This window comes from Artemia franciscana, chromosome 4 (assembly GCF_032884065.1).
Source record: "Artemia franciscana chromosome 4, ASM3288406v1, whole genome shotgun sequence".
NCBI lineage: Eukaryota > Metazoa > Arthropoda > Branchiopoda > Anostraca > Artemiidae > Artemia > Artemia franciscana.
This window is the reverse complement of record NC_088866.1, coordinates 22,921,867-22,934,102: the sequence shown is the minus strand read 5'-3', so window position 1 is coordinate 22,934,102 and position 12,236 is coordinate 22,921,867. Positions and strand designations below refer to the sequence as shown.

The 12,236-nt window shown below is 35.9% G+C and overlaps 1 protein-coding gene across 5 annotated transcripts in view; it reads left to right on the top strand.

Annotated features, from left to right (window-relative positions):
- LOC136026162 (ATP-dependent DNA helicase Q1-like) overlaps nt 1-12,236 on the top strand; it is a 110,297-nt gene that overhangs the window by 17,521 nt on the left and 80,540 nt on the right. For all 5 annotated transcript variants that reach the window (XM_065702472.1, XM_065702469.1, XM_065702468.1 and 2 more), the window contains exon 6: nt 11,494-11,668. In XM_065702472.1, the coding sequence (XP_065558544.1) occupies nt 11,494-11,668 (175 nt within the window). The remainder of the gene's footprint in view (nt 1-11,493; nt 11,669-12,236) is intronic.

The following is a 12,236-nucleotide window of genomic DNA, read 5'->3' as shown; positions in this document are numbered from 1 at the left end:
GAATCCGATCCCGGGACATAGTCGACTGGAGGGAGGAAACAGAAATCTTGGAAAACGCTTAGAGTGGAGTGATGGGGGTGAAACTGGATGGGAAGAATGAGCACAAGTTCTAGATACGTGATTGACATAATTAGAAGGGATTCGGTCTCTTTGGGGGAGTTGGGGGGGGTGTTAGTTTGAAAAAAATAGAAAAATTGAGGTATTTTTAACTTAGGAACGGGTGACCAGATCTTAATGAAAATTGATATCTAGAAGTAACTCATGTCTCAGAGCTCTTATTTTAAGTCCCGATTAGATCTGGTGACATTGGGGGAGTTGGAGGGGGAAACCGGAAATCTTGGAAAAAGCTTAGAGTGGAGAGATCGGGATGAAACTTGGTGGGTAGAATAAGCAAATGTCGTAGATACGTGATTGAGGTAACCGGACTGGATCCGCGCTCGTTGGGGGAGTTTTGGGGGTCCATTGTTTTGGCGAGTTTTGTGCTTCTGGATGTGCTAGGACGATGAAAATTTGTAACCGTGTCAAGGACCTGCACAAATTGACTTGATAAAGTTGTTTTTCCCGATTCTACCATCTGGGGGGCTGAAAGGAGAGGAAAAATTAGAAAAAATGAGGTATTTTTAACTTACGAGTGGGTTATCGGATCTTAATGAATTTTAATATTTAGAAGGACCTTGTGTCTCAGAGCATTTATTTTAAATCCCGACCGGCATTAAGCCACCGATTTTCCTTTTAAATCAATCTGTTGATTCTTGGAATTCCGCTAGATCTCATGCCATATGAGCTCTTGGCTCTTCCTACCTCGTCACAATTGCCAGAAATAAATTTGTCAGAAATAAATAAACAATTGTCAGAAATAAATTGATTGATTGATTGATAATCTATGTGAAAAGTATGTTTCAATCCTATTAAAATTGAAAATATTTCACCCCTAATGGGGGCACTAAAGGCACTAAAGGAAATCGTAACTTGATGGAAGGGAGTGAAGAGTGATGGTTGGAATATATTTTTTATGGACGTGGGGTGTGTGCAGGTGTTAGCCTCTTGAGGCGTTGTAATAAGTTGCTAGTTGCAGCAATATCTCTGCTAGTAGTAAGAGAAAATTAGTCAGATTCTAAAAGTTTTGTTTTAAGTTACTTTTAATTTTGACATTTTACGACATGAAAGACATTTGTTTTTTGACATATTTCACATTAATTTAAAATTGGTATTATACTAATTTGAAGTTGACACACACTATAATTTTAACATTAAATTTTGACATTAGTATACTTGACATTGAGTTTTGAACAACCACATCATGGTTGCCCACCCCTCTCCTAGACTAACTAGTCTGGAGTGAACCCCCCGCTCATAGTAACCAAACATTTCGAAGTCTTTTTTTTAACTGTCTTGTAAGTAAAAATTGACGTTTAATGCTGAATCAGGAATGGTTACTATTATTAGGGTTTATATTAATTGTAGAGGGTTGTTGTGAGTACAGATTTATGAAAAAATCTATAAAAAAAAGTAATACTAAGGAATCCATGCACTGTGAAGCAACAACTAATCGTTAAAAATTAGTAATTTTATTACTAAATAAGTTTTATTCGCCATCGTCAACTTACCCAAGATTCAACTCTTATAAGTTTGGCATTGTACTTGTGACAATGTAGAACTTCTAAATACATCAAATAATAAGATCACCTCATTATTTTGACAGCACGAATTGGTTGACGTACTGATTACATAAAATATGATGAATTTCTAAAATATATCTTCTCTATTGACGAAATTAAAAAGAAAACCAACTTACTACAGGGGAGGGAATACCTAAATAGTGATATTCATTGCTAAATAGGACCATAATGATGCATACATTGCTGATACACTTGTTTTGACTTTTGTGGAATATTATTAAAGTACCATATGAAATGCAGTGAAATGACCTCTTAAGAAAGCAAAAAACTATTATTAAACTGAACTGTCATGTATTGATAGTTTGTGCCGAACAATGCTGAACAATACTGAGGTTGAACAATAAGTGGTTGAATAATACAGTTTTGCCAATAAGTTTTTTAGAATTGTTCGCTTTGTGAAGAATTATCTTATTTTCGAGAAGCGAAACTTAAATTTGGTTCGAGTGTGATTTTGTTTGACTCTTGTCTTTAGCCAGTTTGTGACAAGAATCTGGGCTTGATATTATGCTTCCATCGAAAATATATATTTTCCTATGAAAATCTTATAGATATTTTTGTATTTTGTCCTTTTTTAGCTTTTGCATAATATTTAAATTGGCTATTCTGAACTCTGCTCTTAGCCACGCTGTATGTGACTCATGTCACAACGATTATCTATATTTGGAAACTGCATTTAAGGCCAAAACTAGTATATGTGTGGGCTAGGGAGGGGGTAAAAGCATTCTGTGGGAGGCTTAAGTTGGGATCAAATCTTTGTACCGTGGTATAATTTCACTTCGGAAGATATTAAAACAATAATAGTAGACAGTTTGATTATAGCCAGGGTAACATTAATCATTTACTCTGTCTGGGGCTACTGTCAGGGAGTCCTGACATTAAATAATACCTTGAGTTGAAGGTAGGCTAGACCTGGTTAGAGGCCCAAGCATCTAAAATTGATGTAAGTAAGCGATCTTAAGGTTGATACTATTTTTATGTTTCCTTGTTCATATAACTTGCAAACCATTTTGATGAGCTAACAGAACAGCTGAGATGTTGGTCCAAAGTAGAAACACACAAGAGGTGGTGGATCCACTTTTTTTGCAACTAGCAATAACGGCCAAGATGCTTTATAGCGAGGATTTTTTATAAAAACTTTACATCTTATAGTTTTCAAATATTTGTAAAATATTGAAACTAGTTGTTCTGAGATCTGTTCTTAAAAATGTTGTATGAGTCATTGTGTCACTCGCGTCACTGACATATTTTCTTGCTCTAAGTTTTAACGTTAAGCTAATGGTGCCAAAAATGTATTTACTGTTTCTTTTTTTTAATAGAGTGTTAGGATCAGTGTTCTTATTATTAAATTTCATGTATGTTTTTGCAAACCAGAGCATTATACTTACAAATTCTTTGAGAGCAATTTTGATGCAACTCAAAGTTTAGGTCAGAAATAGACACTTACCGTGTTATGATATGGAACTGTGATATTGTGATATAGAACTGTATGATATGTATTCACTTCATACAACTGTCTAAATGACAACTGGGAAATAGTGAGTAGAAAGCAGTTCAAAATAGAAGTATTTGTGAAATTGGGGAGGGAAAGGAAGTCGATCGAATTCCATGTGTATTTACTCATATGTAAAGACTCCCTTCCATGTGCATTTGTAAAGCTGTGGGAGAGGCTTAGGGCTCAAGAAACTTTGGTTATCTTCACCAACGTCTTTAAATAATTCTGATTTTAAAAAGCATAATATTTTCAATTTTCTTCTAAAATGTGTCTATGAAGCCTCTATGTTCGATGGGTAATTTGCGTAACATAAAGTAATTAACACTGTGAATACATCAATCATTTGGCACAAGGGATATTTTCAGAAATTTAGAATGTTCCAATTGGCAATCTTGGCTATCGCAAAGTTTCATCCGGTGCTATTTGTGCCTTTGAGGTGACCAAGGGTTCAAAAGGCGCTTAAAGAAAGGTTGGGTGCCATCCGATTTACTTCAGTCCTTAACACGGGCTTTTCAATCTATTGTATATAAATGAATGCATTTGTTTACCTGTCAATAAAACAATAGATGGTGCGGAAAGAAAACAAAAAATTGAAATAATTAATTCTGTAAGAAGCACAAATAAACTGGCAATCAAAACAATATATATACAAAACTGGTGCCATAAGATATTAGCGTACAGGTGGGACTTAGTTGCCAAAATAAGTCATGACCAACAATTTAGGACAGAACTAGTTCTTCTGGCTTTGTCACAGCATAACAACATGATATATATGCTTTGTAGCCGAGGCAGAAATAGTGTTTTCTGAGCTAAAAACTGTCATTTTCAATTCATACGCGCATATTTTATGCCAGCTTTCAAAGCAGGGTTTCTATCCAGGTTAATCGTTCATTTTGCGCAGTTTTCAGGCTGACTTGTAACGTGGTAAAATTTATTGACTATGATTATATATTTTCATGTAAGATTTGTCGAATAACTTCCTAGCTCATCAAATGTGCTTCTAGATGGTGCGACTAAGCAAATTGCTTTCGTTGAGTTTTAATTTTTAGAAATTAACTGGCCAGGAATATGTTACCATCTTTTTAAATAGCCTACTTATCATTCGCACGTGTAACCTCTTAAAATGCTGGAGGAAAGGGCTACATCTGTCTAGCCCTTTATCTACCCAGTAAGGTAAATTCAATAGCAACTTATAGCATTTATTGTAAATTAGGTAGATTTTATTTATAAATAGCTGTAAGATGTGCAAGAAAAGACCTAGGTAGAGAAAGACTCACGGTAACGCCATAGCATTAGGTAAAAAAGTTGGCATTTAATTGTAAGTCTTTTGATTATTTCTGACTATTCGTCTATACTCAAAAGAAATCCTTCTGCGGAAAAGCGAAAGAAGTAATCATCTGGTGTCTTTTTGGACCTCCCGGTGGGAAGGCCCATGTACACAATATATAGCCACCTTCCTTGGTGGTTCCACCTGGACAGTGGATGTGCCAAGTGTGTTGCTGCGCCATAAGCAGCCTTTGAATTAAATGTCAGTACATCAGACTTCTCTTCGTTAAATTGAAGTCCAACGTTGACTATACTCCACCTGCAGTCAAATCAAGTCATAGAAGGTTACGCAGAACATAATTAAGATATGAGAAAATTAATTTAGCCAGTCAATTTACAGAAATTTAGGAGGGGCAAAAATTTATTCAGGAGCTTTAATGTCTGTAGTTTTGGTAAAAAAAAAGCAAAAAAAAAACAACCGGCGTTCAAAAATTTGTAGTTGTCAGCTGATAATTTTGTGGCACTATGTTTAACAAATATTTTTAAAGTTTCTTGAGAGTGGAATAGGTGTTTGATTGGTGTCCTGGGATTGATTTCTCCGACATTGAGCTGGCTTCACACAGGGCCATATCGACTAGGTGCGGGGCCCGAGGCCCGACTGGATTTTTTTTGGAATTGTTTGTATCTCACAATACTTCTTTCTAGAGATCTATTGGGTGACGACTGATATAATAATTGAAAAGATGGAAAGGTGTTCTTTAACATCTCCATCGGGGTATACAAAGTATATTTGGCAATACGAATATGGTTCAAAATCGCCTTCAAGGATCTGTGATGTGTGTGCTGCTAAACTGATTTTCGTATTTCCAGTTCAGAATTTGTTTGTGGAACTCTTTAGAGAGCAAGTGATGTTTTATAACAGGCCCAACAAATTAATTTGGAATTTACTGATGCTGGAATACAGTTCGACCAAGCAGGCAGTAGTCCCCAGGTATATTAGCTTTGTTGACTACTGTTCCTGTGGGATAGTGGAGGAGTCCACAGTGAATGCATACAGAGATGATGGGTTCCAATGACCTGTAAATGACATTTGTGTAGTTTACAGCATCTTTGTAGGTTATTACTGGGTTTTATTTCACAATTTTGTTGGCATCGAAGATTGGGCTGTTCTTCTAACATAATATTTTTTGGTACTTATGTACATGACGGTACACAGTCGAGAAGTAAAGTTAGGACAATCCTAATGAAATATACCAAGACATAACACTTTATGAACAAATTTGGGCTATATTTTTGCACATTAAGGGGGGAGGGATAAAGTGTTGTGGGTCTGCATGCAAAATGTCCTAGCTACAAGTATATTGTATGTGATAAAGTAAGAATTGTTTTTTAACTTCACGCTGTCCAAATACTTTACCCCTGCCCCCTAAAGTGCAAATATATGGCCAAAACTATTTAAGTCCAATGTATTATGCCACCCATTCCTTGTTTTCCACTGAGCGTAAGCTAATTGTCTCTTAATACAGACAGATAAAACCGGTTTGTTCTCGAGTGTGTATCATTAAGTACACAAGTACATTTTTTCTTCTCTAGTTTCATTTTTGATTCGTTCAGATTCTCGCTGTCCTTTAAGAGCACAGTTCTTTGTTCAAGTATCAAGAGTGTCACTCTTGATACTTCTTTAGCGTGTCTGCTAACCTTCCAATTCTTTGTTCTTCAACATCTTTGGAAAGTGCTGATTCCTGCTGTTGTTTGGTTTGAAATTCTTGTGGCTGGTATTCTTTGTTCTCACGGTCGTATTTTTTCTACCCACACATTTCTCTTTTATTCATCTTGATTTGTTCTGATCCTCGTTTTTGCATGTCTTGTAACCGTATATTTTTTGTTCCTCACTTTTGTTTTTGAGTCGTTGTGATCCTCGCAGCCACTTATCTTTTAAGTGCATATCTCTATATCTTTCAATTTCGTTTTTGACTTGTTCTAATTGTTGGATTCGCTAATATTTAAACTACATATCTCTTTGATATTTATTTTCGTTTATCATTGCTTCAGACATTTCTTCAGTGCCTTTTGCGTTAGTTCCTTGGATTGTTCTTGTCACTTTTGATGGTCTTGGTTGTTCATTATCATCCGTCGTACATTTTTATTTCTCAGGTTGTTCTCTTGATCTTGTCTCATTTGATACTCTAGTTTGTTCATTTTGAGCTAACGGTTTTGTTCTCTTTTGTTCTTTTTTGTACTAATTTTGGGTTAACGTTAATTTACGTTTATGTCCTCTAGATATTATGAAACTGCTGAATATGCCTTTTGAAATTTAGATCACCGAATGTGGGCACATGAATTTATATATTTCAAAACTTTTGTTTTGCAAATGCTTCTAAAACGGTTTCAAAATCTATCATCCTTATGTCTTCGCTTTTAATCAATACGATTGCTAAAATATTTAGTCTTGATTTATCGTTGATATCTTGTAGACTTTTTGTATTGTTTTTAGCCTGGAAAGTGATCTCTATTCAGAAACAACGCTTACTGGAATTGTTAAGACAATTTCACAATTTGAAAATCAGTTGTTCATTTCAGATGGCGGCGCGGGGCCCTTTTTCAGGCCCTCGCTTCACACTGCAAAGTTTTTCACCTTATATAACGTAAACTTTCACAATATTTTGAAATAACGTAATTTTCTCTTTTGTTTTAGACTTAGTGACAAGACAATCGACTCTTACGCTTTTACAAAAGATAAAAATATAGATTAAACTGCTATAATTCCATGGTAAAAGTGGGTTCAGTTCAATTTACTTATGTAGGGCTGCCACAAAGTCCCTAAGGTCCTTTAAATTGACAAAGGTCCTGAAGTTTTTTTCTTGCTTTGGTTCAAAGCTCCGTATCCTGAAGGCTACCATTACCTGTGAGTGTACGGTTTTCACTATTTTTGTTTCGATTGAGATTCTTGGATTCTGGTTTAGCTTGTCTAAGAAAGACAAAACTTGTTGTTTCATAGACTACAGCGTTATTGTATGGATAGAGCAGAAAGACTAGTAAAGAAAAGGAGTGACCCCCTTTGCCTCTAGAGTCAGTAGGCTAGGAGACAGTAGGTTTCCGTTAACTTTATTTTTTACTTAGGAAATTCTTTTCTGGGGTCACTTTGTTGCACACTTTATAAGAGAATGGCTCCAAGTACAAGATACGAAGGGGGGGGGGAGTGTTAAAATCAGGTTTCTTGCACAATTTTGAGTTTACATACGTTTTTCGAACTATTAGACTACTTAATAGCGCCCTTTTTTATTTGAATGCATTTCTGGTAGTCGCCTATATATTTTTCTACTTACTCCTTTTCTTTTGTTAAGGTTTAGGGTTTGAAGCTTCAGTTTGGATAAGATGGGAAAGTTCAAGTTCAATGAGACTTGGTTGGAAGAGAAAGATGCAACCGGGCAACAAAGGAAAGAGTGATGTAGAGCCGTTCTGGGAGATCTGTTCTTTTTCTACTGTTCTACCTGCAATGTACCACTGTTCTGCGATAAGGGCTTCCACGCTTTACAGGAGCACACCCGAACTGCTGAACATAAGAAAAATGTTACCGTAAAGCTAACGCCTAGTCAGCTGTGTTTCTCTGCAGCATTTTCCATAGAGAAAGGCAAAACGGCCCATGCACTTAGGTGCTTATGTAGTGTGGGATGAAACAATAGTTACAGAAATTGTATGGGCTCTGAAGGTGATCGAGTCTGACTATTCTGGGAAAAAATAGTCATTCTCCGCATTCCTCCGCAGATGGAATAGTAGATGTAAATATATTCTAAGACCACACTGGCTATACATGACACATGAAGGAAGGAAAAGAAACGGTATAATAAATGAAGAATTAAATCAAATAGGTTAGAACAACCAGGATTTTGTCAGAGAGTAGCAAAATATGAAAACGAGAAATAAGCCAATATTTCTGCCTCCGCTAAAACAAGCAAGGACCTCTGCCAAGTTGTCCTTAGTGCTTAGTAAAAACAAAAACAAAATCTAACCTTTTGAAGTGAACTCTAGAAGTGAAGTGAACTCCTACCAATGTAGAACTTCCCACACGAACACGAGACTCTGTATGCACCACTACCACTTTGCGTGTTCGTGTGGGAATTTTTATATAGGTAGAATCCACCAACAAGTGGGGGAACGTTTGCATGAATACAAAACTTCAATAGATAAGTCCCTGGGATTTGAAAATAAAAATGAAGATTTCGATTCTGATTTGACCCTCTATATTATTGAAAATTCTGAACATATACTTCTTTTTGAAGTGGCAACTTTAATATCTACTGTAATATGCTCTACCGCATATTTTAGAGAGGCAAATGAGATCACAAAACATGTAAACGGAAATTTTGCTATAAATAGAGATACAGGAGATATTTCCTTAAGCCAAGCTTATAATTCCTTAATATCAAAAGACTAAATCAATATTTTCGATCAGTCAAATTTAAAACGACGTTTCCGCATATCTAATGAAACTCGAGGGTATAGCGAGCCAAAATCTATTGCAAAGCAAAGAATACTTGTCCAATCCAGTTGGTGAATGGTCTTTTATTTATTTCTGGCTAGTTTGGTCTTGATTCAGCATCTTTTCTCTTCTTTTAGAGGTCAGTTCAAAAGGTTAGATTTTGTTTTGTTTTTGTTTTTACTGAGCACTGAGGACGATGTGGCGGAGGTCTTTCTTGTCGAAATATTTCCTTGTTTTTCGTTTTCATAATTTACCAAAGGCTGACAAACTCCTCGTTTTTTCACCTATTTGATTATATTTTTCATTTATTATATCTTTTTTTTTCCTCCTTCATATAGATAATAGATGTATTTGGAAATAGGTTTAAAGACACAGTTGTCAGAAATTTCACATTCAGGGGAACTAATTTCGTTTTTTTACAACTGAAGTTCTTGGACCCCATTTCCGGATTATGACCCTTGCTGAAATCGGCATTAGTTATTGTGTCGAGTTTGACTAAACCACAAACTCAGAAAGTTAGAACGAGTTTCAATTGGGGATCTGATTCTGGTCTGAAAAGATGAAACGAGCGGTAGAAAGACATGTGAAAACTGCATTTATTGGACATGCCACAGCTGAAGACTTGAATTCAGAAATAGTCAAATCGATCGATGACAGTGCGTTATCTATCTCTAAACTTCTAGCGTTAAGTTTTGACGGTCCGAACGTGAACAAAAAGCTTTTCAGGCTTATTGACAGTGAATAATGTAAATTGACACGTACCGAAGGTCTCCTTGATATTGGTACCTGCAAGATCCATTTGCCACATTAATGGTTTTTGGAAGGGTTTGCAGGAAATCGGTGAGAATTGTTCTGACCTGATCGTCAAAGTGTAATAAGGCTGGTCGGCTACACAAGAATACTATGGGAAGATTCGCCACAAAACTGGTGTTCCTAAGTTTCGCTTTTTGAAACACGTACCCAAAAAATGGTTAACAATAGGACCCGTCACCTCAAGGCTAAGGGAACAGATGTTAGCTGTGTTTGAGCTCTCTATTCCAAAGAAAGACCCTAGTCTAATGAAATCAAATGCGTATAAATATATCATCCGGCTGATCAGGAAACCAACCGTGAAAACAGAGTGTAGTTTGTTGTTGGTAGTTTGAACCTCTTCACACTTTTCGCCTAAAAGTTTTACAGGAAAGAGCTCCTAGTGCATGAGCTCTATATGGGGCAATGTCCTGGTGTTGACATTGGCTTGACGATTTTTAAAACCTGAAGCGACCGAAGAACTTAGGGATGAAATAAGGCTCTAGCCATTCGAAGATGGAAAAGAACTTTGTGCCACTGCTACAGACAGTTGCGATTAACGAGATTGTTGACTGTCCTGAGCCAGTAGACGAGCTTTTAAACCCTCATTCATGTACCGTGCTCGGAGGCATTATTCTGCGGCTGCAAAATATGTCCTTAAGCAAAGTCTCAGTGGAAAATTTAGCTCACATGCTAGCTCACAATTTTAAGCTAGTCCAGTTATCTGGAATTCCAGCAGAGCCAGGAAGGATTGACGACAAGTGGAACAACGTGGTTGAGGGAGGAAAATATCCAAACTTGTCTAAAGTCGTAAAAAATGCTTTAACCATTTCACACAGGTCTGTCAGCATTAATTGAGGTTTTCTCCCTTTCCGGGGGAGCTCTTAACGAAGAAATAGCCTCGACGAATGAGTGAACTTGAAAAGCTCACTCATTCAGGCACTGAAAAGAAGGACATGGTCGATATACAGCTAGCGGACGCCTTGATAGATGGGGCTCTGTCGATACACACTGAGCAAAAAAATGTAGCTTCTACTCTTATTGTCACCTGACCTCTGATCATGGAGAGATGTCTTAGTCAATTTTTTTTCCTCAGTCAAGTGTCATTAGCTGTTGTGTCACTGCTTTTTCTTTCAAAAGTTTTCTAAAAAGTGAGTCTGTGGCTCCATTTTGCGTTTAAAATGGCCCCTAGAGAGGTCCTTTTTCTGGCTAAAAAATCGCCCCTTAGTCCCTATTTTTTTATCACTTGAACCTTTGGCAGCCCTACTTATGCCTATAACATATTTTCGTATATTTCTTATTTTTGAAGAGACAAGTGTCGAATCCATTCTAAAAGTTTTTGAATATTGCCAATTATAGTCAGTAAAATAGGAGGGGAAGGGGCAACACATTAATGGGTCAATGGAAGTTTGTTTCGCTTTTGCTGCATAAAGACATCCCTTTCGAGTTTTGCAATCAACCAATCAGATTTTTTGAATTTATAAGCTTCTGTATTGTCTTAGTCGACCCCTTGCAAATTACTTTAGCAGCGAATATTTCCTAAAATTTATGCCTACGTAAAAAATCTGTTTTTATTAACACAAAAAAAGAACTTCAAAATAAGACGCTTTAGTATATTTTGCTTTAGCCTACCAAACTTGATACATTTTTTCGTATATTATAGAAACATTTAAGTCACATATTTGATTCAGATTAAATAGCTCATGTTTAAATTACAGTCAGGTATATCTTCTTTTTGAATTTTGGATTTTGTTTTAGAGCGGATCCTTAAACATTCTTTCTTCTAGGCGATGATCGATAAGCTGTCATCTATGAAGCTCTTATATGTAACTCCTGAGAAATTAGCGAAAAGTAAGCGTTTTATGGCAAAATTGCAAAAAGCACATGAGATGAAACGTCTTGATCGCATTGCCATTGATGAGGTTCATTGTTGTAGTCAATGGGGTCATGATTTTAGAAAAGGTATTTTTGTGTTTTCTTTTCTGATAAAATTATTGTAGACTATATGTCGCAGGAAAGGAGTCACGAGTCATGAATTTAGAAAAGGTATTTTTGTATTTTTTTTTTTTCACATTAAATTATTATAGACTTAATATCACTGAAAAAGGGTCATGATTCATGATTTTGGGAAATGTATTTTTGCGTTTTTTTTTCTGATAAAATAAGTGTCGACTTATCTTAGGAAATGGGGTAGTAATAATAAAAAAAACATGGACGTTAAAGTGCACTTTCTTTGTGTTTTAGCCAGCTTCACACGCTGAAAATTTTTCATACCCTTTTTTTCTCTTTAAGTTTTTAGTAGTAACGTTTTACGTATTTTCCATTTTTGTATTTTAAATTATTTTTGTGGCTTAGGTTTTTTAATAGTTTTACTTTTTTTTAAATTGTATCATGGTTTAAAAATTTAATTTTTCAATAGTATTTACAATTTGATTTCTTTCGTCCTATTTGCAATGAATTTAATTTGTTCAAATTATTAAAGCTCACACTAATGCTTGTGGAAATCATGTTAAAGCTTTAAGTGCCTATA